Source organism: Camponotus vicinus, unplaced genomic scaffold (assembly GCF_025532165.1).
Source record: "Camponotus vicinus isolate PSW18456_S1 unplaced genomic scaffold, iyCamVici1.0 SCAF_5, whole genome shotgun sequence".
In the NCBI taxonomy this organism is placed as follows: domain Eukaryota; kingdom Metazoa; phylum Arthropoda; class Insecta; order Hymenoptera; family Formicidae; genus Camponotus; species Camponotus vicinus.
The window spans coordinates 19,470,542-19,498,541 of record NW_028141977.1 but is presented as its reverse complement, the minus strand read 5'-3'; the positions used below and the strand labels follow the sequence as shown (position 1 = coordinate 19,498,541).

The window sequence follows — 28,000 nt, the reverse complement described above, 5'->3', positions numbered from 1 at the left end:
TGTCCAAATATATTTATTTAATTGAAAAATATTTTACATAAAAAATTATATAAACCTATATATATTCTATACATTTTTAATAATCAGATTCAAAAGTATATATAATAATTTGCTTATTAATCTTAATCATTAAATTAAAAAATTTAAAGTAATAACAATATGGTTTATGATTAAGCACCGTAAAATTATAAAAATATATATTTTGGACATTGTGTTATGTATGTAACATCTGAAAAAATATTTGAACTATTGCAAGTGAGTGTAACTAACATTGTCTTGAATATTTTTTTTATTTTTATATATTACGCAGTTATATTAAGTCTCAATATAGTTTATCTTAATGATTATAATTGTATTGTTAATTCAATTATTATAATTACAAGTCTTATTACGTTACTGGCTGCCTTTCTTCTCATATTAGCTTTTAAAGGCCGCAATAATTCTTTATTTTTTTCCAATATCATCTCGATCATAATCTCAACACGAATGTCGACATATACATATATATTTTTTCGTTTTCTTTCTTTTTGTATAAAAAATATGATTTTTCTTGATGAGCAATCTTTACCCTGTTTATATACGTATATAATACTAAATTAACTATTATTATATACATGTCATATCATAGATCTTTTTTTACATGGAGTTTCATAATTTGAATAACTATAAGAAATTAGGCTCTGTATATTAAAACATACTATAAACTTAAATTTAAACGGGCAGTAAGAGCCAAACGCGGATGGTAGTGCGTAAGTTCAACGAGAATTAAGTTTTCGTTGAAACTTATTTGTGTGCACAGGGCACAAATTTTCTTGGTACGAGCAAATTTAAAATAATTCTCAATTCGAGACTTTATTTTAATTATTATCCCTCTTTTCCCCCCTGTAATGTTGTAGGCGAGAAAAATATCGGGCCGAAAGTCGCTGAATCGGGAATCGAACCCGAGTCTTTCGCTTGCCGGGCGACTACTCTGGAGGCCTGCCCCGGCCCTATCTTAGGGTCCATCCGCCACTGCTATTTGGTACAGTGGGGATTTTAGTATATACTAGAGGGATCTTGGGGGATGTGGTCACTCTACGGCGTTGTGCTCGTCGGTGCCGTTTCATACGGAAGGCCAGTCGGAAGCCAGCATGCACGCGAATACCTCCACCGGCACTTATTTGGTCAGCGAGCGACCTTTCAGGGATCCTCCGTGGCAATCGGCATTGCATCCATCGAGTGAGATACCAACATCGCTCTGGAGTCGCATATCACTGTGTTAAAAAGCAGCATTAGGTCTGGATAGCTCAGTGGTCTAGAGCAGTTGCCCGGAAAGCGAAAGACTCGGGTTCGATTCCCGATCCAGCCACTTGCGCCTCACATATTTTTCTAGTCTGCGAATATTGTTTTCTAGCAATTATTCGTTAGGCTGAAGAATGTGTGAATGCTCTCTCCACAGGATATGCGTCAATGCCGTTGCCACGGATGGATTCTGTCGCTCGTTGATCAAATGGGCGTAAAGACACGTCCGACCTCCTCCCACATACATCCCTATCTTTCCCTATCTTTCATAATTTGAATTTTATAAAACTGATATCCTTCTTATTATTTCGATTAAGTATTCAATCGAAGTGATAATGAAAAATACTAACATTAGCATATTCCTTTCCAAATTTCCAATAAGCGAGAAAGGGATATTTTTCCAATAAGAAGATCGATAAACGCATTAAACCATTAAAAAATGCGCGGAAAATTGAAGACCACCAAGCACTAGGTCGCATTAAGTATTTCAGCACAAAGTGTTGCAGATTGAACAGGTACCAGCTGTAAAATGGCATGGTCGAAGTATCTGAAAATATATTTTATGTTATTGTTGTGTAAATGATACATTGTATATATCTACAATGTTAGAAATTTATCGTCTCTTATACTTAAAATCAATACTATTTATTTTTTAGTTATAAAAAACCCCTTTCTGAAGAAAGAGTATGTATGTATACTTTAGTGAACTTTTTTGTTATTTATTTCATTTTCTTAATTTCACATACTTTTCCAAAATTTAAAAATTTTATTTGAGCTTGAAAAGAACTACCTATTTCGATAGAGTGATTATTGTTACGCGCAGTCGAAGAGGCCAGATAAAGTGTGAATGCTGTGAATGCTAATGGTTCAATATTGAAATTGATGGGCCAGAGGCTCTGCAACATCGCGTTGCCCATTTCTTCAAAGTGCTCATTCTTTTTCGTCAGAGAGGGCATGAACACATCTTCCAATACTTTTTGGCAAAGAGCGCGAGTTTCTTCAACTGTTCCCGTGCAAAGGTTGAATCTAGAAGAACAAAAAAATGTTTATGAACATCACATCAATATATATATATATATATATATAATCAATATATATGTGGGTCGTTTGATAAGTTTGGTAAATTTCCGTGAAATTGCGTCACAATCCATTTGGTGACTTGTTGCTTGTAAAGTTCCCTTTTTCGTACCCCTCCAAAAAAAATTTCAAGCAAAAGTAACGCGTTGTTTACGTTCGATAGTCATTTGAAGCGAGTGGTTTGGCTGTTGTTACAAAAATGGAAAAAAAAAACAAAAATTGGCAAAATTACACGAATTGGATTTCGAATTAATTCCTCATCCACACATCCTATTCTCCGGATTTGGTTCCGCGCGAGTTCTTCCTGTTTCCAAATTTAAAAATTTAGCTCGGTGGAAAGAAATTCTCGTTGAACGAGGAGGTTGTCGCCGTCAACGAGTATTTTGCAGGCTTTGAGACAGTCTATTTTTCCGACGGTATTAAAAAATTGGAAATTCGTTGGACCAAGTGTATAGACCTCAATGGAGACTATGTTGAGAAATAACGTAGATTTTTTCCAAAAATAATGTGTTTTACTTGCTTTTTCAAACTTATCAAACGACCCTCGTATATATAATAATATAATAATATAAATTATATATATATATATATATATATATATATATATATATATATATATATATATATATACAGGGTGAGTTTTATTTCGTGTGTCAATCTTTTTATCATGCGGGAGATTATCGACGGCATAATAAATTGATCGGTACATAAATGTCAATTATTTGGATCGATCGTATCAAAGGCTCGAATATAATGTGTAAAATTAAAGCAAATTAAAAGCTGAACTTATGTAATATGGATTTATTATTATTATTATTATTAAAGCTACGTATTTATTATTATTATTATTATTATTATTATTGTACACATTATATTCGAACCTTCGATACGGTCGATCAAAAAAATTGACATTTATGTACCGATCAATTTATTATGCAGTCGATAATCTCCCGCATGATAAAAAGATTGACACACGAAATAAAACTCACCCTGTATATATATAATATATCACATCATTATATCACATCAATATATATATAGAAGCGAATAATTGAAAAATTAAATTATTATTAATATATATATATATATATATATATATATATATATATATATATATATATATATACAGAGTGTTCTAAAAAGGTATGTCAAAAATTTAAGGAGATATTCCTCACACCTGAAGGATGAAAAAATGTTATATGGACATAGGTGCGGAAATGCTTATTTCAGGAGTTATGTTGAAAATACTGTTAGCTGTATTACTTACACAAGGAAAAATTTAGGATTAATTATTGTAGACGACAATCGTTTAATTAGGCTTATTTACATTTGGTTTTAATGTGACCTTGAGTATGTTACAATAAATGTTGAAAATGTTCACCATTTTCCTGAATGCAGTGCCACGTCGACGCATCGATTCACGGACACGTTCAAAAATGCCTGGCGTACAGCGGATTGTCTCGCAACCTGCAGTGATACGGTCACGAAGATCTTGAATATCACGCACTGGTGTAGCATGTACGATTGTCTTTAAATGTCCCCACAAATAAAAGTCTATCGGATTGAGATCCGGGGAACGTGGAGACTACAAAGTAGATCCACCTCTTCCTATCCACCGATCACCGTAAGTTTGATTCAGAAAATCACGACTAATACGGCTGAAATGAGGAGAAGCTCCAACATTAAAGGGCATTTTTGAACGTGTCCGTGAATCGACGTGTCACTGCTTCTATTCAGGAAAATGGTAAACATTTTCAACATTTATTGTAACATACTCAAGGTCACATTAAAACCAAGTGTAAATAAGCCTAATTAAACGATTGTCGTCTACAATAATTAATCGTAAATTTTTCCTTGTGTAAGTAATACAGCTAACAGTATTTTCAACATAACTCCTGAAATAAGCATTTCCGCACCTATGTCCATATAACATTTTTTCATCCTTCAGGTGTGAAGAATATCTCCTTAAATTTTTGACATACCTTTTTAGAACACCCTGTATATACATATATATTAATAATAATTTAATTTTTCAATTATTCGCTTCTGCTTACATTTTCATTATCTTACTGTACGCAATAAAAGACAAATAGAGATACCGACTTATCGTCCATCCCAAGCATGCTCCCGATGACTCTCCAGAGGTGTACTACGCCTTCCATTTCTTCAGAAGTAGTTTTTATTCCTAAATATTCTCCGCTTATCATAGTATATCCGATGAATCCGAACTGAGCGAGTGCCATATCCAATTGCGTTGGTTTATGAACGCCAGCCTCAGTACTTTGCCGGAATGCAACACAGTGTTTTCTCCGCACGATTTTCAAGGACTCCAAGAATCTACAATGAGTTCATGATACTATATATACATATGTACCATAAAGGAGGTAGAAATAAATTTATAAGTACATTGTATTGTGTACTATGTTAGAAAAATATTTGAAAAGATATATATAAATAATATTATTTATTTACATTAATTAATAAGATATATTCTCAAAGAATTATTCAATATCAACGTCTAAAGTTTAATTCAAATTTAATTACTCGAATACTTGTTTAAATAATTGTTTAAATAATTATTTAAATAATTTGCTACATAGGTTGAAAGTCTCACATTTATATAAAGTTGTATTTTTATACAATTCCAAATTTTTGTCAAGATAGATGTACGCAATCTCTTTTTGAAAACGTTAATTACTTTAATTATTTTAATTCTGTTTATTTTATATAAAACTAATAAAAATTATAATTATACAAATTTTATAAAAATTAATAAAGTAGATTTATATGTGTTTATAAAATTATCGTATCAACAGTTTTCATTATTAGCAATTTTATAAATTTATAACTTTATAATATATCGCGTATGTCTCATATTCGAATCAGATAATTTTTATTTATTACTTTTATATTTTAATATAAATCTCTTTCTTTTGTTTTTCTTGTATTGCGAAATTTCATGTTCACTTATTTGTCTTACGTACTCGTTGGGTTTTCCGTGAGGATCCTTTTTATGCCATACAATTGTGTGAAGAACTGTCGATGCATATCTACGATAAGCCAAACAAGGAGTTCCGCTTTTTTTGGTGAACATAACTACGTTAAGTATGGTCGAAATTGCCAGGAGAGATACTAAACCGCAAAGTTTCGCGATCATCATAGAAAAGATATTATTGTAGAAGGCTTGCTGCCCAAGTCGAAATTTTTTCTCATCGTAGAACGATGGTAATTCTGGTTTTACACATTCGAAATTCATCGGAGTCTCAGCACCTTCCTTAAGAATGATGCGCATTCGTTTCTCTGCTACGTCTAGAAATTCATCGAAAAAATTATGCTTTCTAATGAAAATTAGAACAATCTAAAAATTTAAAACAATCTAGCAAAAAATTGTCATATTCCAAATATTATCATTTATAAATTTTAACTCACGCATGTGCATATTCGAACATAATAATCCCATACAGCACAGGTAGATCCTGAATATGTACTCAGTATATCGCAAACGTAGATTGTGTATATCCCACTAATATTCGATATACGTATTATGATATTTTGAGAATGTACAAAGGATGTTCCTATGTCTGCCTTAGAAATCTAGTCAATATATACTCAGAATATTTCTTGGTATATTACGAGTATATTTTTAGAATATCTTAAGCATATTTTTACATTAATAAATTATATACGAGTATATTTTTAGAATATCTTAAGCATATTTTTACATTAATAAATTATATACGAGTATATTTTTAGAATATCTTAAGCATATTTTTACATTAATAAATTATATATGAATATAGAAGACAGTTGGATTGTATGTAGAATAAAAAATAGATTCTTCATGTAAAAAATAAATAAAAATGTGAAATTATTTACTTTATAAACAAAGCTTCAGATAAAAATGTTATTTCTAATAGATAAATATAAAACGTTTAAAAAATACCTATTAGTGTTTATTAAATGATTCTTATTGAAATATTTATCTCGATAATCTCGAATATGTACAATTATGTAAGTACACTCGGCAATAGAAATACTTTAATAAACGCAGTAAATGGATTATTTCTCACTTTAATTTTAAATAATTTGTTTAATATTCTGAATTCCAACAAGGAATCCAGATTATTAGACAAACTACTTTAAATTTAAAGTTTATTATAAATTAAACTGACTAAAAAGAATAAAAGAAGAAACTTTGGAACTTATGTTAGTACCAGTCCTTTATGTCTATTTCATGAAAAATTGAGTATGAGTTTGGTAGCGCGCGTAGCAGCAAAAAGAAGAAACACATGCAATATTATAGAGTATCCTGAAAATATACGAGAAATAATATACTAATAAGAGATATTCAAAGTATATTCTGAGAATATATGAGAAATAATATACAACAAGAGGATGTTATGGAAATGTTCTCAGTATGTTACATCTGTAACGTATGTTCACAGTATAGGTGTAGAATATTCGAATAATATCATGTGCTGTATGAGATGCTAACAAAAATATGCTATTTGTTCCCAATTTGTAGATTCTGCCAATATTTTTATTTAAAAAAAATTAATTTAAATATAAATATATTTTTTTGACCAGGCATTTTAAAGGGATTTCTTTCGAATCACCCAGTGTGTGAATCACATAATGATATTTCTAAAAGCCACGCTTGGCAGAACAAGGAGGATGCGTGTAACGAGGTTGTACGATCGCGATAACACAAGTCGCGATTGAGAACACGTTTTGCATGTAAAAATGCCGAAATCAACGTTGACATTTGTGGATGTGCACGTGAACGGAATCAAAACAACTCAGAATTTTAACAATCTGACATAACGCGTACATCCTATGCAATGTATATGGCAAGATATGATTATTTCTCGGATAACAATTAAAAATAGAATGAATTTAATTACCGTGCAAAAATAATTATAAAACTTACAGTCGTATAACTATCTCTTATTAATGTTAAAAATATTTAATATTATCATACATATATTTTTTTTTCAATAAATGTTTTAAAAGAAAGTAATATATGTATAAATCTTATAAAAATTTAAAAACTTATTACTATAGCTTTATACTATATTACTACGTTTATTACTATATCTTATTACTACATCTTGATTTTATTACAGCCTTAAAAACGTTAAAATGCTAAGAGTTGGCATTGACGAATCATCCAAAAATTTACATCAATTGGAATATATTTATATATATAAAATTATAAAATTATAATTAAATAATACACTGACATTGAATTTTTCTTCAGCATTTAAATTTTCATTTCTCGAATGGAAACTTTACTATCTAGATATTCTACTATTTGCATATATTGTGCAATGTTTATCCATAAAATAGAATATTATCTTAACATGAATATATAAGGTCAAGACTATGCGATTCTTCATTTCAAAATACTTAAGGTTTTACATGATAAATGAGAATGAAATTAATATATATAATTGATATATTCTGTATAATTAACAAATTTCTTGAACGCAGGATTTATAAACTTATAAACAAATCTTATAAATCTCTATTTTATTCTCTCAAATAAATAAAGAGTTCAACACGAGAAAAATAATTATTCTAAAATTTACTTAGCCTGTATTGATATATCAATATAAACATATTAAATAAAATATCATATAAATATGCTATTACAAGTTTACTTAACCCGTCGACCGCAATCGACGATCGAATTCTTTTACTTAATCAGAAATATAATAGTTAATATGATGTTGCAATAACGTTGAAAAGCAAATGTTACATAAATCAATATTGACTCTGATAATAAATGTTATATCATAAACTCAAAAAATTATGACTTGCAAAAATGGTTTTATAAAACCAGTCATGGTTTTATAAAACAGTTTCTGTTAATTCACATAATTGGCTAGATATGCACACACACACAACGTGTAGAATATTTAATAAAGCTTAAAAAAATAGTTTAAAATCAATATTGACTCTGATAATAAATGCAAAGTACACTTAAAATTTAGTTTTTATTTCAGTTTATAATTTGTAAGAGCAAATATTTTGCAATTTACTATTAATTTATGCAAATTTTAAGTGTACTTTGCATTTATTATCAGGGTCCATATTGACTTTAAATCTATTTTTTTAAATCTTTTCAAGATCCTTTTCAATGTTCAAAAAGTCGTTAGAAAATAAACAAAATTAAAATTTAAAATAATAATAACAAAGCGCGATTAAACAAGGATAAGCGCGATAGGAAACAAATAGACCTTGTGTACAATAATAACGGTCGCAAAATTTAAAACGCTAACAATTGATGTAACGAATGAAAGCGCATAGACAGTTAGCAAACTAAAAAACTAAAGTCTGGCCATAAGCTAAATTTTCTGAAAGAAGACCAACGCTCACCTCTTCATCAGAAAAAAGACGCAATAAAACCGCATACGTGAAAATTATTCTCCACAAATTTGTATTATGTGACGATCCCCCGATGAAAAAAGTCACCAAATCTTTTCAAATAAGTCATGAAGTCGTAAGGATAAAATTGAGCTTGATCAAAAAATTTTTTTAAAAAATTCAGGAATCTCTCCGGATAGAAGATCCACAAAAGAGTCGGTAGAAACAAATTGAACCCCTAATCGATGAACGAGGTAGATGCCTATGTAAAAAATACAAGAGAAAGAAAGAAAACAATACATATCAAGAAACAAAGAAACACATATCAAGCATAAAAGTAATCACAAAAAACCGTTAACAAAATTGAAAACATTAGTTATAGAAGCGAATAATGTACATAATATTATGCAAAAGACATGGGAACAAATTAATTTAGAGCGGAATCGAGAGTCTAAGCTAGATACTTACAAAGATGGAAAACAGAGAATCGAGATAAATCCAGGCAAAACCATGTCTAAAGGTGAAGCGTTGGCCTTCTTTCAGAAAATTTAGCTTATGGCGAGACATTAGTTTTTTAGTTTGCTAACTGTCTATGCGCTTTCATTCGTTACATCAATTGTTAGCGTTTTAAATTTTGCGACCGTTATTATTGTACACAAGGTCTATTTGTTTCCTATCGCGCTTGTCCTTGTTTAATCGCGCTCTGTTATTATTATTTTAAATTTTAATTTTGTTTATTTTCTAACGACTTCTTGAACATTGAAAAGGATCTTGAAAAGATCGAAACGTACGTATGTATTTTGATATCTAACTGATTATTAATATATTATGTATCTTACTTAGAGTCTTTTATTATTACTTCTATTTCTTACGCTCTAACATCTTGCGCCACGATCTTTTAGCCTTTCTTTTTTATTGCGTTTTGTTATCATCCGGACCGTATATTGTTTTTGTCATTTTATTTCATTAAATATCTTTTAACTTTCAAAATTCAAAGTTATCCCAATTAAGAAATTTTTCCAATTCTAATTAAAAGAGTTAGAGTTCATCGAATTGTTTTCATTCGCAAACTTAAAAGAATTCATAAGTTAAAAGAATTATTCATTGGATCAGCATTTTCATTCACACTTTACAAGTGTGTGATTTCTTTTAGCATTCCGTAATTTTAATGGGACAAGTACTGCAGCGATAAATACCAGTCAATATAAATTGAGGTCGCATTCTATTCGTACTTTCATTAGACAAGCTGTGGTTCTTTCAATGCAAGATGAAAACAAAAGGGAAATCTTTTTTACATAAATTCTTACTGTTGTACCTGTGTCATTAAACATATATCCTGTAGTAAATAAGTGACTTTGCGCGTATTAATTCCATATTAATTTTCTAAATGAATATTTTATAATATAATATATTTTTTATAAATGTTCTAATAATCATCTAATTGTTTTCTCTAATTAAATTAAAACAAAATAATGTAATAATTTTTATCATTTTTTTATGATTAGTGCGAATTATAATAATAATAATGCATTGTTTTGCACAAATATATATAATATGTTTTGATATTTTTTGATAATTCCGAAGAAAAAGCTTTTATTGTATAAATTTCGACATTTATTCGATCATTTATTATATAATTTAGCATACGATTCGAAAGTCTTATATAATATTTCATAGTAAATATATAAAAGAGAGAAAAAAACTGTTTCTCTGAACCTCTTTCCATCTACAACCTTGTCTATTACAACTTTGAAATAGAATGGTGAATTCTAATGATATTTATATTAAACTTCTTGTGTTACTTCATAATTAACATTTTATTATAATTGCTATGTTTTCTATTTCTTAGACTAATAGTTTTCTTTCTTATATATTGCATGCATGTACTTATAAATATAATATATTCGTAGATATACAATTAAAATTATATAAATATATAAAATAAATATATAAATATATAAAATAGAATCTCACACAAATTAAAAATCTAATAAAAAAATTTATTTTAATTTAAAAAAAATAGAATTAATCAAAGAAACTAAATTATTGAAATTAATGTGTCATTCTAAGACATCTCGTGTAATAAAAAAATTGAAAGTGGCCGATAAATCTTTTCTATCGCAATTAAAAATCATCTCTTTTATACAAAATAACTGACCTTCCACAGAAACATTATCCGGTAACTTTTCTGTCATTTTGGTCACTTTTGTTTTGACATCAGAGCACTATAATACTTAGGATAATACTTGGATGATGATTCTTGCAATGCAGCGCTGACTTCAATGGATAGGATAAAAGATGATTAGATGAATAGAATAATAGAACAAGATTTCTTGTGCGCTTGCGAGATGTTGTTCTTGCAAGTCTCGATATTGTACTAACTATATTTAGAGTCCTTGCTACATAGAGGAGCTCTCTGAAGCAGGTTTTTAATCGTACCTCCTCTGGAGAAAGGCACCCCTTCCACTTTCTCTTTCCCTTCCACATACAGTTCGTAATGGATGCTGTCTTATACAATGTATTCTTCTGTAAAAACAAAATATGTTTCGCACGATGAAAAGAGATCAAATTTAAAATTCTTACAAAATATTCTATAACTTCTTTTGTAAATTTTCCAAATAATCTTTTTTGATGTATATTTGACTTAGAAAAGAAACTATTTTTTTTCTTTAAAAAAAAATAATTTATATATTATAAATTATAATCCGCGATTGTGAAACAAGTTAAAAATTCGATTTTTTATTTACAAGGTACTTTTTACATTTACTGGTATGAGAAAGTCAGTCATTAAGACACTTAGCACAGGTTTTTGGATCATTTAGCACAATTCACTGCAACATGCGATTTGTAAATGAAACCTTGTTTATTTTACGTTACATAATGCATGTCCAAATCTATTTTCGAATGCATGAGGTAGGAGTGGCACGTGATATCACGACACTTTCACAATAAAACACGGAAGATATTTCTAATCGTCGAATCGGATGTAAGTGTCGCGCGAATGCACTCGCGGATGTGTCTCGCGTTAAAATTTCGTCACTTTCAATCTCGCTGAAAGGAAGTCTAGACTCTTGGAATTTTTGCACTTCACTATTCACTGACGATAAATTATGATTGCTCATATAAATTGCCATTGCACACCGGAAAAGCCCGAGTCACTGTTGCAAATTGACCAACGTCGACAGATGGTCGACGAAAATCGACTTCGTTTTGCGGGAATAGAACGTACGTCTAGTGAGTGAGAGTTATAGCATGGCTCGTTTGACACAAACGGAAGAGAAAAGTCCTCCCACCTTCGTTCTTCCCACACAAAGTTTCTCTCTCTACACGAAATTAAGTATCGAAATGGTCCTTCCTCATGTTAGTGAAAGCATAATTGATCATTACATTACAAGTCTGCGATATTTTTCGATCTGTTGATGTAATCTGTCTATTCATTTTCACATTTTTAAAAAATATAAATATAAGATTATGAAGCGCGTGAATATGAATTAGTGTTGTATTATGTATTATCTTTCGAAAAAATTCATTTTCATCGAGCAAAATTTATATTTTATAATATCAAATATATTATATAATATATGAGCCAGGTCATACATAAATTTGTGTACATTTATAGACATATGAATGTATATATGTATTCACAAATGTTTATTATATAATCGTATTATATAATGTATTCACAAATGTTTGTATATAATCGATTTTTATAATATTATACATGAAATAAAAATATTGCCAATAAAATTGCAAAAAGTTATTGAATGGAAAAATATGTATCATTGCTTAAAAAATTAACTGCTAATTTATTTCAAAAAATATGCATGAATTTCTGATTGATGCAATGCAACACACAGCCAATATTTATATATGCTAATTTCAATATGACAGATAACATCTTCTCGTGACATCTTCATTAAAAAAAATTACTTTTAAATTATCTTAGGATAGAAAATAAGAAAATAAATTATCAGATCACTATTATGAAAAAATGAATCGGTTCAGTTAAACTGTAAAATTAAGCGGATAAAACGAGCAATGATACTAGATAGACTTTGAAAAAATCATATATTATAGAATAATAATAGAGTACAATGTTCGTGGCAATAATAATATAATAAATCATAATATATTTATATGTACCTGACAATATAATAAGAATCTAAAATAACACAAATACTGAATACATATTATTAACAATAATCAGATAAGAGGCGGCGTCAAGGAAGTTTTGGCAGAGAAACGGGCCAGGCCGCTATAGAATTGTAATTAATTAAAAGAAAAAAAATGCCGTGATAAAGTCATAAAACTGACAAAATTTGTGTCGGCATTTGAATGCGCTGCTTTGTCTCTCTCTTTCTGAAGACTTAAAAGAAGTACTTAAAATCACGCTGTTTCAATATCATTATTAAAGATCTGTAAGACATACGCAAATTTAAATACGCAAATTTTATCTAAATAAACTTATAAATAAACTTCCGCCAATACACACTAAGCGCCATCGTGTATTTGAATAAAAAAGAAAATTGAAAAAAAAACAAACATTTGATATTCACTTTCATTGATAATCAACAGAATCAAAATTACATGTAGTCAGAAATCATCTACACCTGTGTAAATAATTTCATATGAGAATAAATCTCATTTTTTTGTTTAAAACAACACTTTTCTTCATTGACGAAGCTTGGTTTTTCGCTAGAATTGCGAATATTTTGAATTTTAATAAAGCATATTCATACACTTAGGAAGAGAAAGAGAAATGCGATGAAAAACATAAATCGCGTCTTATAAATTCATTATCGTCATTCGATCTCTGATTTTTATACGATTATCCCATTTAGAATTTTATATTCAATTGTGTAAAAATTGCGCGCGATATAACACATTGATTCGCTTGCCATAGCTCGACTTAGTCTTCGCTTATTAGAAGACGCTTAGTGTGTACTAAATAAAACAATACTTATATCATGTATAGAGAAGGGACTCAGGTCGCAATATAATAATTACACAGCCTTATTCCCACATCGTTTCCAGGAGAATTCAGCCGATTGTAAAATCGCAATTTTCCACAGTAATCGAGGTATTTTCGCATCACATTTTATGTGACATGTTTCATCTTCTCCCCTCGCTTTTATATAATTTCATGTCTCTCTGCGGATTATGGTCCTTTCCACGCTACCGTATATAAACAAATAACTAATCACGCGAGCTGAGATCTTTAATATTACTAACAAAGCACCTCGAGAATACGCTGAACAAACATGACTAATGTTTGGAAATAAAATTCGAGAGTAGGCGGTTCTTCAAATAGTTGACAAGTACATTTTAAAATATCGAAACATGCGAGGATCATGATAAAAGTGCGGTTCGCAAATTTAAATAGTTGCAAAGAGTCTCCCTGTAATAATCCGAATCGGATCTCTTAAAACTACTAATATATGATAATATACCTAGATTATGTATTCAGAGAACGGTAAAATTTCCGCGAAGAGGATTTCTCCGGTAAAAATGCCGTTTTCAAATGCCATTAACTTGCTAACTCTCGTATATAGGTGATATTCAAAAATTATATTATTAGTCTAAAAATATAATCATACTTTTATAATTTTCGTTAATAATTATAACTAGTTTTTAAAAGTTTTTTATAATGAAAACGCAGTAAAATTGCGCTTTTCTTTAGAATAAAAGTTACCAAAATATTGCGCACGCATTTAATATCTGTATTCAAAAGTTATAATATATTAGAAATTAAAGATGTGTGCAAATAAAAATAAAAAATAAACTCATAAATTAAATAACATAATTTATAACAAAAATTGAAAAAATATATAACGTAATTAATAATAATAATAATAATAATAATAATAATTTAATTTTGCACTGCATGGTAGAAGAATTTTATATTCATGTTATAATCTTTTGTGTTTGAGTAAAAAAATAATGCTTTTTTCTGAGAATTATCTCACAATTCCTAAAGTTATATTCTCAGCTGAAAATCCCCACTAGAAGTATAAAAATATATTTTTAATAAAACATCGACCTTGAAGTGACGCGTAAGAGCGGTTGGCAAATCTCGTTAAATACAAATATCACTTGTTCTTATCACAAAACTAGGAAATCAAGTGAAGGAAGGCTCATCCTGAATTATAAAGTTCAGGAAAAAGAAGAAGAAGAAGAAAATCGACTTGATCGAAATGATAATTAGATTTAAGAATTGATTATTACACATTCGTGCACTATTTGCGCGATTAAAAATCGACTCTTTCCAACTATTTCAATTTAAAAATGGCAGCTTTATCCGCCACTCTTATCGTGGCAGCAATTGTGTGAAAACTGTTAGAATATAAATGACAGTTTATCGTCTACAATAGAGGCCAAACACTATTTTTATCCTTAGAAGACTGTTAGCATTAGGTGGCTACTTAACGCTTTAAACATTATGTTTCGCTAAAACTGTTTAGTTTTTGTTCATCTTTCGGGGACAAGGTCGCTAATGTGCGATGTCACTTAACGCATTAAATAGGAAAATAATATGCGCGACCCAGTCTTAACTAATCGAGGGCTAATTGGGCGATTATGTTTATAGGCGCAATAATTGACCGATTAGTCTCGATCAGACCGTATGTGATGCATATTTCTCTTCTTAGGCTGATAAAACTGGCAGAGTATCCAACTGAGAAGCGTATTTCTTCAGATGGGTTACTTTACGATATCCCTGTACACTCTTTCAACTATAAGATTATACGGTGAGTTTGTGTGATGGCAGATTTTCCGTCTTCTGTAAATTGCATAATTGGCTTTGAGTATTTGACGCGTAGAAGACGATCGTTCAAAGTGAAAGATGAATGAATCGAAGGAACTGAAATGCAATCAATTTGCAATTGAGAATTTAGATGGAAGTTTTTTGATCATGAACGTGATCAGCGAGTCATTGTCCGATTTTTTTTCGGAAATTAATTATTTCGATAAAATATTAAAATGTCAAAAAATTGTTCGAATTAAATTCTATAATATATATATAAATATAAATTGTGTAATATACAAATAACAGATCCTTATTAAAAGATGTGATATTTCTTGATAACCAATGATAGATAAGATTAAAGAACGACTCTCGCTGACTGTACGTTCTTAAAGGAGAAGTTATACAAATTTTGATAGGAACTTCTCCGATTGCTTTGTAGGAAGATAAGTACGAGCGATGATCAAATTATACATTCTATGATAAAATGCTTCTTTCCTCGTTAATCTACGGCAACACTCGTTTCGCAATAATTACACGTTATTCCGGCTAAAATCTACCATCTCTCCCTAATGGTAGATTGTCGGCAATATCGCTGCATACTTAACGGAGCTGGGTAAAACATTGGTTCACACGTTTCAATCACAGAACGAATCTCTAAATAGCTATTGGCGATGAACTATCACATGATCCGTTAATCAGCGAAAATTCCCAATATCATAGAAGTAATTTCGCGTACATCTGTGATTATATCGGATGTTTCATCCCGATGATTTATCGAGGCGATAAACTTCGCGTCACAATATTCGGAGACCGCTGTTCTAAATAGCACACATGTATCCACTCGCTCATCTATCGCGCTTATTTTAATCAGCTTTAGCGCTCAGTCAAATCCAAAGCGAATCTCAATTCATGTTCGTGCGTAGAGACGATGCTAGGCAGCGTTCCAGGTTCCAGATTATCTCATACACTTAAAAGTATTTTAATATCACTCTCTTTGTTTATCCGACTACCCTCTGCCGAGAGATATTGGAAGCAGATTATTAGATAGATGGAATTCAATTAACAAACGTGAGCTCAAAATGATTCGTTGCCATAGTGGGTACAGTAATAATATACAGTAATAATATCAAACAAATCATTTAGTTTTGTTCAGTTATACACATATACACACAAATACACACATACATTCATTCACTCACTCATTTTATATATATATCTGTTTTAAATCAAAACTTAAACATTTAACAAATTATGTGTCATCGCTTTATATAAGAGATAACACTTATTTTTCTATAAAATCTAGAATAGAAAGAAAACTGAATTCGTCATTTAATCGGCTAATTCAATTAAACAAAAATCTAATAAATTCCACCGTATGAATGTCTCTCGACATTTTGGAATTTTTTGTAACATCTTTGTAGTAGTAGCTACAGAGATATTACGAAAATTATAATTGAATTATATTGAATTTCTATTAAAAACAAAATAGAAGAAAATAATCTATGTTTTAAATATGGCCATTGTAAAAAAAGTGATTAATTAATCAAACTATACATTAAAATTCAAATTGTACCCAAACGAATGGCTTTCTTGACATTTCCATAGTCGACGATAGCTGATAAATAGACACGATGATTTTACTCTAGTACTGTTACTCTAGTATGATCATATACACTATGCTTGCAACAGTTTTCACAGCCTGCTGATTAATTCTTAATGATCCACTTTGCTATCTTATTTCTTTCGAACTCTGAACTTACTCCAATCCTTCAAGAAGCATAAATTCTTTGAAAATAAAAGAACTTCAAAGTACATTATACGATTATCTCTGAAAAATTGTGGATCGCCAAGAATTAAAATATCGACTATCGAAGTGTCTCTTGTAGATGAATGTTTTCAGATACCGACTATCGAAAAATTCAACGGCATTGTGACAATGATTCGTCGCATATGTAGAATTACACACACTATAATGTCCATAATGTTAGCTATTTGCGCGATGATATCTGACCGTCAAAATTTTCCCAAAGGAAGACGCGTAGATTCCGAATGAAAGGACTCGAAATATTTCTTCTGTAAATGTTTCGATCGTCAAAGGCAGGTCTCCTCCTTTCTTCCTCTCTCTCCAGTATCTTTCATTTTCTTGTGACTTCTCTATCGAATAATGTTCTATTTATTTACATCAAAGCTCTCGATCGCGTGACAGCACAGCTGCGTACCAGCCGTAGATCAGGCTATCACGAGAGCACGGGACCGACTTCGGTCGCGTCCTTGCAGTCTTGAATGGATATCTGAGCAATCTCGCTCACTATTTCCTCCTGAGCCTCCTTCTTTAATATCGTGTATCCTTGCCCTTGTTCCTCATTCTCGCACGTTTTACCATTAGCTGTCTTCGTTTGACCGTTTACTTTTCTTTTGTTGGACGTTTCTTCACCAGACCCGCTCGCATTAATCTTGAACACGCTCTTGATAATGCTGTTCATCGTTGGCTGCGAGCGCTTCGGACTATCCGATACAAGAGAATTATGCTTATCATTTTTCATCATTTTTCGCGTTTTAGCATTGTTTCTGGCAAACTTGTTGGGATTCTTTTGAACAGTTGATTGTTGCATTGCTGGCGCTTCTGTCTCTTTTATTTCTGAAGGCTTATCTATTTTTACAGGATTCTTCTCTTCGCATGGCGGCGGATCATCAATGGTACATGCCTTTTCTGGATTATCGAGATCTTCTTTTTCCAACGTATCCACAACCACATTTTCATCTTTTTTAAAATCCTCATTTAGATCTGTCACTAAAGCAGTCTTTGATTCCTCTGTTTTTTCTGTTGAAACTTTATTATTCTCCGTATGATTAGTTATATCCTGCCGCTCCATCAGTGTTTCTCTTTGGAGAACTTTGACAGGACTTTTCGGTTTCGTGAAGGATTGATCTTCCTTTGTTTGACAATTTGTACAAGAAGTGTGCATAGGTGAATTCTGCCTTTTAGTAGCATTGTTTTTCTGAACTACTCCCATATGCGGTCTACCCGTCCTGTGCGCATTATTTTGTACATTGAACGACCCAGGCTGTTCGTGCTGTGGCTGTACAGTATTCAAGTGCATTTGTGATTGCTGCTGTTGTTGTTGCTGCATCCTGCGCATATCAATGTGCATTACGTTGTCCATGCGCGGCTGCTGTTGCTGTTGTTGCTGATAAGGGGCATATGGCTGAAAAGGCTTGATCAGGCTCGGAGGATTAATCACTGGAGGAGTATTTGTAGCTGGTCCGTATGGCAGATTCGAGTTTGGATGCATATATTTAGTATTCACATACTGCGGCCATGCTTGTCTAGGTTGAAACTGGTGCTGCGCCGTAATAATATTTTGCACGATTTGATCTTCTCTACCATGTTCCCGATAATTATAACGATCAAGTGAGAGTACTTGAGGAACTTTACCATGATACTGTTGTGACATAATAGGACCTGATATGAAGATCGGCTCGTTTTTGGAAATTATCGAACTCTGAGGCTGATGACCGTAATTGTCATAGTGCATATTTTCATTACCAATAGTTCTGCCATATGCAATGCTCGAATGATACTGTGGCGGTTGTGGGGTATACTCTTGTTGCTGCTGTTGTTGTTCCGGATACTGAGGATATTGCGATACAGAAGGTTGAGCGTCGATCCAGGTTTCCTGCTGAGGCGGACGCTGCTCGCTATCACGAATGGCTAATACGGCGTTCCAAACTTCCTTCAACTCGCCCGTAATATCTCGATCTTTTAAAATTGTATAATGACGACTGAAGAAAACTCCTGTGTTCATTGCTTCTACAAAGTCTAGTAGTAACTCGATAAAGCTCATACGCTTCTGTTGGAAAAAATAACATATGCAATAAATGAGTCATTGAGAATTAATAAGAAATAATTGTAATAGAAATTTCATTATTCTCCAGATAATTTTATAAATGTAAAAACATTATTTACCTTTGGATCCTGAGCGTTCTTGCCACTCATTCGTAAGACTTCTGGATTAGCCATTACAGCAAACACAATGGCTTCTGTTTTTGTGCGAGGTGGTGGCACTCTCATACCTCCGTAGAGCGGCACGGGCAGTGAAGGCTTGCGAGGCATCGCAATTTTATCCCAAGACAGTACGTTCACGTAACATGGTGCAGTAGTGCCCTTGATGGAGAAAATTAACATTTATATAACATTCGTGCTATCCATTCCAGCACGCAATCTAAACAATATATTCTTACAATAATCGTACTGCTATTATAACAATATAATACCTGTATAAAATCTTGTATGCACATATGCGGCTGTGGAGGATTCTTAAAAAGTCGCGCACCATTGCGCTTCATTCTGGGCACACTACCCTCTGTCATTTTGCAGCTGAAAAATAAGCGATCGGATCATAAAAATTCCATACAAGTAACTTTTCACCTGCGCTGTCAAAATGCCATTTCTCTCGCATAGAATCTTCAATGTCAGCGATACGATCGACGAATAGAAGACAAACGATTGACTTCTCTCTCATAATTATTTACTTCAAATACAGTCAATACGGCTCACAATTTTCATCTCCGATAACGCGTAAACATCTACGGATGAAACCATTAGACCTCAAAATTATTTTCGAATCGATGCAACTTATCGTACATATCGCATGTGCACTTTTCATCGCTCAAGATTCCGTGTCTCGACAATTCCTACTTCGCGATCCGCGGGATTCGCCGACAAAACTGCAAAACACTCGAGAAACACGGATTCGCAGTCATAAAAACACTTTGCTATCAATATGGCGCGATACCGAGCGGTCGGAATATCACGTTATGACAGATCGCGAATCCCGGGGTAAGCCATAAATGTTCGCTCGAACAGACGGGCGAACAATTATGTAACGCGATACGAAGGGAGAAGGACGATTTTGCGAGCGTTTCCGACCAATCGAGGTCGTTCGCGCGCGGCCAAGGCTACGCGCGCCTCGTCGACATAACCTCAAAAATCGCGACGACACTCGCGTCTACTCCGAACTGTCGGCGTTCGAAATCCCGAGTCGCGGTTTTCGAGCGGCCAGATACGGCACATTTTCTCGCTTCCTCGTAGTAGACTTACCCCCGTGGTGGTGGTCTTTCGTTCAAGTAAAAGCTCAAACAACCACGAACCCGACGAGACACATTACCGGACAGATTCACGGGAGACGATCCCCCATCGTTCCTTTTGTTTATTATCTTCCCGGAGGCTTGCGCGCGGATCATGCGCAGATCGGACACCGCGCGCCCTCTTCGCGGCTGCGACGCGATTCAAGTTTCAAGATGGCGCCCGACGTGGCGGCACGCACCGGAAGCACCTCTCGCAGAATCAGCTCGCAAATTCCCTAGAACGCGTGTAACGTGCGCTTTTACGATTTCGGCGGGACAAGTTGGTCGCGCGCAACTTCGGATCGTCGTCGGTTTGTTAATTACGCACGCGAATTCCGTTAATTCCGCGTCATTGTGTTATTTCGCCGAGATTGTGATCGATCACAATGGAACGATGTAAACACGATGGATCGCAAACACGGTAATTGTTGTCCTTGTTTCTTTTTTTATCAAAGATTCTCGCGCAATTGTCTGCAATTCTGGAATCAAACATCAATTTATACTTGATTCCAGTTAGAAAAAATATGGCGGATGTATCATATACACGCACAATATTGAATGAGAAAATCCGATATTTATTTATATTTAGAGAGTAATATTATAAATCATTGCAGGTGCCTACGAGAGGGAACTATACGAGATTGGAGGCTGTATCAAGATTACAGAATCTGCGACATGATTCACCTACAAATGTGAGTAATTTTTAAACAATAGCATATATTATACACAATATATATGTGTACTAATAGTCCGAATTGAAATTTTTCCCCTACTTCGATCTCAATGTCAATCTAATGTCAATCTATACTTTGACACTTTAAATACATCAGCATATACAAATATTACCGTCTTTAAAATTATTTAATCTATATTTACGTCGAAAACTTTTTTTTGAAATTTTCAAATGGACAACTGTTTGTTTATTATCTATTTGAGTAGAACGTAAAGAGTAAAAGTTTAATTTCTATATAAATCTATCGAAATTCGTTAGAATTTATAAACACGAGAAAATTGATGTTGAAAATAGGAGAAAAATTTCGAGTTTAAATACAAAAATTCGAAACTTGTCAAAGTTTCAAAAAACGATCGATTTACATTTTAAAAACCTATTGTTTCTATAAATTCAATCGTGCAATTTTACTCCGGCTTTGATAAATCGCAGATATGTATAAATTGTGTTTAATAATTATTTATCAAATAATACGAAATCAGAAAATTACGACGAAAATTTTTTTATCGAAATCAAAATATTACGTCGAAAATTTTTTTATCGTTTAACAATTTCACGCACGTATATGTTTATCCTTGACAAAGACAACAAAAAACAGCGTCAAAAAAATTCGCTAAATGTAAAAACTCGAAACTTGTTCGTGGAAAGACACTCGATTATATCTTAAGAATCTATTGTCTCTATAAATTTACAATCGTGCAATTTTATTCCGGCTTTGATAAATCGTAGATACGTACAAATTGCTCGACAATTATTTATCAAAAAATACAAAATCAAGATATTACGGACGAAATTTATGGACAATTTCGCGCTCGCGTTTATGTTTATCCTTGACAAAAGCAACAAAAAAAATAGCGAGTCGAATAGCGTTAAAAGAGAAAAAAAGTAATAAACAAACGCTTGCGAGTGACGGTCGAAGAGAAGCGCCTGAAACTTGCTGTAGAACTTGTAAGAACGGGCGGCTCGGAGGACTGTAGTTAGCGACTATTAATATCATCGATCGGGATCGATAGTTCTGCCTGCGAGGCGTCATAATGATATGGTGGATGGTGCGGACCTCTCTGATACTCGGCCGATACGTCACGTACACCGGTAACGATGTACAAGTGGCGTCAATAATGCTCGCAAACATCGCGCCCTGTTGTACAATCTGTTATCGTTAACTCGCTCTCTCGGAAACCCCGTCCGCTAATGCCCGCCGCTAATGATCCGATATTAAGAAATAAAAAGATGGTGTTACAACGACGCGATATAACATTATTGGCGTTAAAATCCTCATCCCGCGAGAAAATATTCATGCCGTAAACAAGTTTCGCAAGTTTCTTTTTTCTCTGAGACAGAGAAACCGATAGGTATATAAATTTGTCGAAATATATGACGTTTAATCTAAACTTTACATCGATTTTGTTTTTGACATGTAATTTCAAGTAAATTTTTCATTAATAAACTACTATTTAAAGGTTCACTAAGAATATATAAGAGCGCGTGCAAAGTTAGATTTCAATATCTATAGATTTTCAAATAAATTTTTGAAACTTTTTTCTTTTGTAAATTATTCAAGTATATTTGAATATGAAATCTCATCTATTTTAAAGAGAGAAGAAATTATTTCGTTTAAAAATGCAATTGTTTTATAAATAAATTATCTCGTCAAAGTTTTTCGATAAATACGAAATCTCATTTAAAATTTGCTTTACAAAAGAGAAAAAGTTGTAAACTTATTTCTCGTACTTTTTGCACGTGCGTTTAAAAACGTGGTTGTTTTAATTTGTAAATAAATCTTCTCGTCAAAGTTTTTCAACGATATTGCGGAGAAAAGAAAATTGGAAAGCATGTTATATCGATTGTCGTGTGTCGCGAAATTTGTACGTAAATCGCGCGAATTCTCGCGTCTTTAATGCGCGCCTCGATCGTTCCGCTCGATCCGCACGACCGGCACGATCTTACCTCTCGTAAGGACCCTGTAATGCGGAATAATGGGTATCCACCCACTCGATGAAAATTACATGAGACGCTCGGGCCCCTCTCGTTCGAGCGGGCACTTTCTCCATCTGAGGGGCACGTATCGCCGGGGCGCGAAAAACGCGAGGGAAGAATTAAGGCGCTGTAGAAAGAGGATGCGCACGTACAATACACATACGAGACTGAGAATAATTGTTTACTAGGTGCAAACACTGTAATTAAAATCTAAGAGGATACAGAGATCCGAGATAACAAACAGCTTTGTATTGCCGCAAAATCGGCGCAGGTGGTGGAACATTCGCACATCTGTTTTACGCCTCGTGCTTACGTCATTCATTTTTTTTTAATTTTTTAATTTTTTTAATTTTTTTTTTGCAAAGCAAAAACTTTGTTGTCGGGTCAAAACGTAATGAAAATCTTGGAAAGGATTTTGCAGTTTAAGTTGGATTAAATAACTTTAAATGCAAAAGATGAAAAATTTACATTTATTATGTATTTTATGTGAAATAGAGAGACATAATATATATTTTTAAATATAATATAAATTTTTATAATCTTTCACGCACGTATTTGCATTCGCAATTGCGAAATTGATATTTTTATATTTTCTGTTGAAGCTGATATTTATATACGTACTAATAGATTTTTACGAAATTTTTACTCACATTTAATATTTGTGAGGTATGTTTAGATACATACACATGTTATATAAATATTAAAACGTATGAATTTATATAAATAGATATCTATATTATATTTATAAATACATTTTATAATGTACGTGTGTAAAGAATTCTCAGAATTTACACTTCGTTGCACATTCTTGTTGTGTCGTAACGTGAATAATAATAGGTAAAAATATGGGTAATATATGATATATATGGATATATATATAATAGGTAAATATATTTTGAGAAAAAGGAAATCACCAGGTGCGTTGTTACACGGTCGGCCCCACATGGCTCGTCATTTAAATTAGTCAAGAGCAGTCTCCTTTCGGAAATTAATTGACGTATCGATTGGGCCGCAGGCACATTGTATCGATGTCGGTGATGCCAAGGTTTCAGCTCATTCTATGTATCCACCGCATATAAAATGGTTGAATAATGACGTCGCGTTTTTTTATTCAACCATAAGATGCATAGTATTAAAAAAGTGGAAATTATATATATTCTCTCTCTCTCTATTCAATTATATTAATGAAAAAAAATTATAATTATAATTATCTTATTGTGAAACAAATATTATATTTAAATATTATATTGTCTGTAATAATTTTAATATCCATCGAAGCTAAGTTTCAATTGCAACTGCGACATAGGAGTATAATGCAATGTGATGAATGTGAAAACATAGTGACATACACAGAATCAACTATTTATCTCGCATTTCGAGATAACCGCAAAAAAACCGGAAAAAAAAAACAACAACGAAGCGAATCCTGTATAGTGCAATTTTTCGACCCGTCATGCGACGCTTTTGGCGACGAGGCGAAAAGAAACGTCGCTCTCGTTGCCTTCGTCCTTCGTCCTCGCCGGCAAAAATGTCGAGCGCGCGACTCGGTGCGCGATTGGGACGCGCCGGATAATATAATAACGAACGCACAAGGTAGACACACGCGCGGATATAAAAATAAATGGCCGTGGGGAGAGAGAACGCGGCAACACGACGCGCCACACGCAGAGACCGCGCGCGCGAGACGTGTTTATAGTAATGAGCCTTGTCGTTATTTGTCCAGCGAAGGGGATTTATCGAGATACCTCGTGAGATCTTGTTGCTCGATCTTCCTCCCTCGATGTCCGCTTATTTTCTCCGCCGTTCTCCGCTCGTTCTCCTCGTTCCCGCTAGGTTGTTAACCCTCTCGTGTCTGTATAGAAAAAAAACCAACGAAGGGTTTGATTTTATTGGTGACGAAAAAAGTAAGATTTGTATGGAGTGTCGCGCGATATATCTCCACGTCTGACAAATTTTTATGACGGATTCTTCGGTCGAGTTGAAGATTAATATTTTACTACACAGAAAAAAAATAAGTGTCAAGTCAAAACTTATATACTTAAACTAACGCGTTCATTGTTTTGTGTATGCGGAACAATTTATAATCTTTTTAGAAGAATTTAATAATTTTAAATTTTAAGAATATTATAATCTTACTTTAATATTGTAATTGCCACCTCAAGAATACATAATTATTTAATTCTACTTTAAGAGAATTATAATCTTTGATTTAAAAATGTTATTTTCTATCTAACATTGTTTCTTTTCCATTCAAGAAAATTAAATCTTAAATCATAAGAATACATTTTTCTTGATTAAACTATATAAAATGGCTTCATTCAAGTAAGCAATTATTCAAGCAATTATATTTTTCTTTAATTAACGCAATATGATCTCATTTCAAGATTTCCATGTTAAAACTAAATATATTTTCTAAATATATTTTCTAAATATATTTTTTAAATATATTTTCTAAATATATTTTCTAAAATTAAATATATTTAAACTAAATATATTTTCAAAACAAGAATGTCCTTTTTTTCTGTGTAACTAAAAATGTCGAATTATTAATACAAATCTTTTTTAGTTAATTGAAAAAATGTAAGGCTTTTAAACGATGCTTGTATGCCGAGTTTTCAATCGAAATAAAAGGAATATAATATGAAGATAAACGTGTGAAAATAAAGAGAGAAATTTTGTCATTTCCATTAACAACTGATTATAATATTTTAATTATCCGTAATTATATTTGAAAATAAAATGTGTAATCTTATCGCGTAATAACGTTAATCGAGCGCATAATTCGCGATTTAATATCCGCATGATGTTTTTGCAACAAATGAGAAAGCTTAAACTGGAACATATAAATTATTTGTCACGCAGCTTTTCGTAACAAATTGCAATAATATTTGTGAATCCGGTTGTTTACAACGCTCTCCGCTATTTATTGACCTTTCTCATTCGGTGGTAAAAATAAATTAATAATTTCATAAAATGTGATTGTACTTTTGTTGTATATTTATGAGAAATAAAATATCGCGATATTTGCCGGAAGGTATTCGCCGATTTGCGAGAGTATCGACTATAAAATCGCGGGGACTTGGCAAATTTCAACGATCGCACGGCCGAGCCCTGAGCATCAAAGATCGAGATGCGCTCGCTCGATACGAGATTATCGTTGCAATGAATTTCGCACGCGATACACTTGTGTATCTTACCCCCCTCACCTCGGGAAAGAAAAACGGCAAGCGCGACGTAAGAAATTATCGGCAGTTTAAAAGATGATTTTGCGTTCGACGCTCTCTTAGCCTCGATATATACCCTGCACTTTTAGGATCCTGGCTGTTATGATTATCTCGCGAATCACTGTAATACGCCTGTAATGTGTGACATTCCGATGAGCTTTTCGATATGATATGAAGTCATTAATTCGCCATATAACGCACGTTATTTATCGTTGGCACGGAAATTAATTCTTCTTTTAGATAACTTTTCAACTGTCTAAATATTTAGTTTAAGCGAGAAGATGCGAAAAAATTGATACAAATATTAATAATTTCACGTGGCGGATAATTAAATAATTATTGTTTTAATTCTTGAAAAATGTCTTAAAATTTTATACATTTTTATAAAAGCTTTAAAATTTTTTAGATTTTATTACTAAATAATTTATTAAATGTGATATTTTCTATCATCATATTTCTAATATATTTTAGTTCCTTAATTCTAAATAATATATTTAATATATTATTTAGAATTAATGAACTAAAATATATTAGAAATGCGATAATAGAAAATATCACATTTAAAATAAATAAGTGAAAGATAATCTTTAAGATACTTTAAACAAGAGATGATTAAGTTTAGCAAAAATTATCAGCAAAGATAAAAATACAAACAATAGACACATGTAGCTTTTCTATATAAAATTCCATTGTATCTTGTTTTATTTAAAATAATTCATATTGAATATAATTGATTTTTCTAAAATACATACTAAATAATTTGAAATAAAGCAATGAAAAATCGATGCGAAATGTTTTGCTTATCGAACAGTCCTTGACAATTCTTTGTCTGACAGCTCGCTATCGTGGCTTATAACCGCAAAGTTTCAATAAGGAGGCGAACCGACACAGGTCGCCGTGCATGCACGGGATATCGCGCCTTATTCGCGAATAAGGTGCACGTCAACGTGACTAAAGAGGCCTCGTTACCATAATCGTCCAGGCTCGAGGTGTATTCTTAAATCTGGCAAGCCAACACCTAAACACGGTCATCATCGCTCCGCGGTATAATAAGATCACATCGCACTAGGCCCAAACGGTCCTCCCCTCGTGACCCTTGTGGCCCAAGATACGCGTCAGGTCGATTCAGTCGGAATGACTTCTCTCTCTCGCGAGCATTATTTTTTGCGAAAAACTACATGCACTAAACGGAATATCGTCAACGAATTTTTCTGCCCGCGAATATATCACAATTTTATTGGAAATTGTTCAATATATATATTTATCGTTTTAATTATCCGAATTATTTTTTAATATCCAAATTATTTTTTGATATCCAAATTATCCGAATTATTTTTTGGAGGAAAATAGATTTAATTCTTAATGCAATAAGAATTAAACTTGCACATTTTGAATCGAATAAATTTTATTTTCTTTCATTTTTATAAAAGTATGTCCGTAAATTTTAATTAAATTTGGATAGTTGGGTAT

General features: G+C 32.3%; 2 protein-coding genes and 1 long non-coding RNA gene across 13 annotated transcripts in view; 1 reads left to right on the top strand and 2 right to left on the bottom strand.

The window, feature by feature from the left end:
• Window positions 1–63: 63 nt before the first annotated feature.
• On the bottom strand, window positions 64–12,204 carry LOC145972173 (uncharacterized). Of its 11 annotated transcripts, none has more exons than XM_083100520.1 (7): window positions 11,475–12,204; window positions 11,167–11,253; window positions 5,788–5,834; window positions 5,343–5,667; window positions 4,462–4,695; window positions 2,072–2,307; window positions 64–1,828 (listed from the first exon to the last, which is right to left on the bottom strand). In XM_083100520.1, exons 1-7 carry the CDS (start codon window positions 11,543–11,545, stop codon window positions 1,602–1,604), a joined length of 1,227 nt encoding a protein of 408 aa, XP_082956646.1. In that variant the 5' UTR covers window positions 11,546–12,204; the 3' UTR covers window positions 64–1,601. The 11 variants fall into 11 exon arrangements, with proteins under 11 accessions (XP_082956646.1, XP_082956653.1, XP_082956652.1 ...); XM_083100527.1 differs by lacking the exon at window positions 5,788–5,834 and adding an exon at window positions 10,886–11,004 and having other exon boundaries at window positions 66–1,828; window positions 11,482–12,199; XM_083100526.1 differs by lacking the exon at window positions 5,788–5,834 and adding an exon at window positions 10,886–11,004 and having other exon boundaries at window positions 66–1,828; window positions 11,489–12,199.
• Window positions 12,205–12,778: 574 nt separating this feature from the next.
• Window positions 12,779–20,705, bottom strand: LOC145972172 (uncharacterized). Its single transcript, XM_083100519.1, has 4 exons — window positions 20,574–20,705; window positions 19,748–19,850; window positions 19,440–19,637; window positions 12,779–19,323 (listed from the first exon to the last, which is right to left on the bottom strand). Exons 2-4 carry the CDS (start codon window positions 19,841–19,843, stop codon window positions 17,710–17,712), a joined length of 1,908 nt encoding a protein of 635 aa, XP_082956645.1. The 5' UTR covers window positions 19,844–19,850; window positions 20,574–20,705; the 3' UTR covers window positions 12,779–17,709.
• LOC145972178 (uncharacterized) overlaps window positions 20,554–28,000 on the top strand; it is a 32,738-nt gene continuing 25,291 nt past the window's right edge. Inside the window, exons 1-2 of the long non-coding RNA XR_014439081.1 lie at window positions 20,554–21,020; window positions 21,214–21,291. This is a non-coding gene — a long non-coding RNA (uncharacterized LOC145972178). The remainder of the gene's footprint in view (window positions 21,021–21,213; window positions 21,292–28,000) is intronic.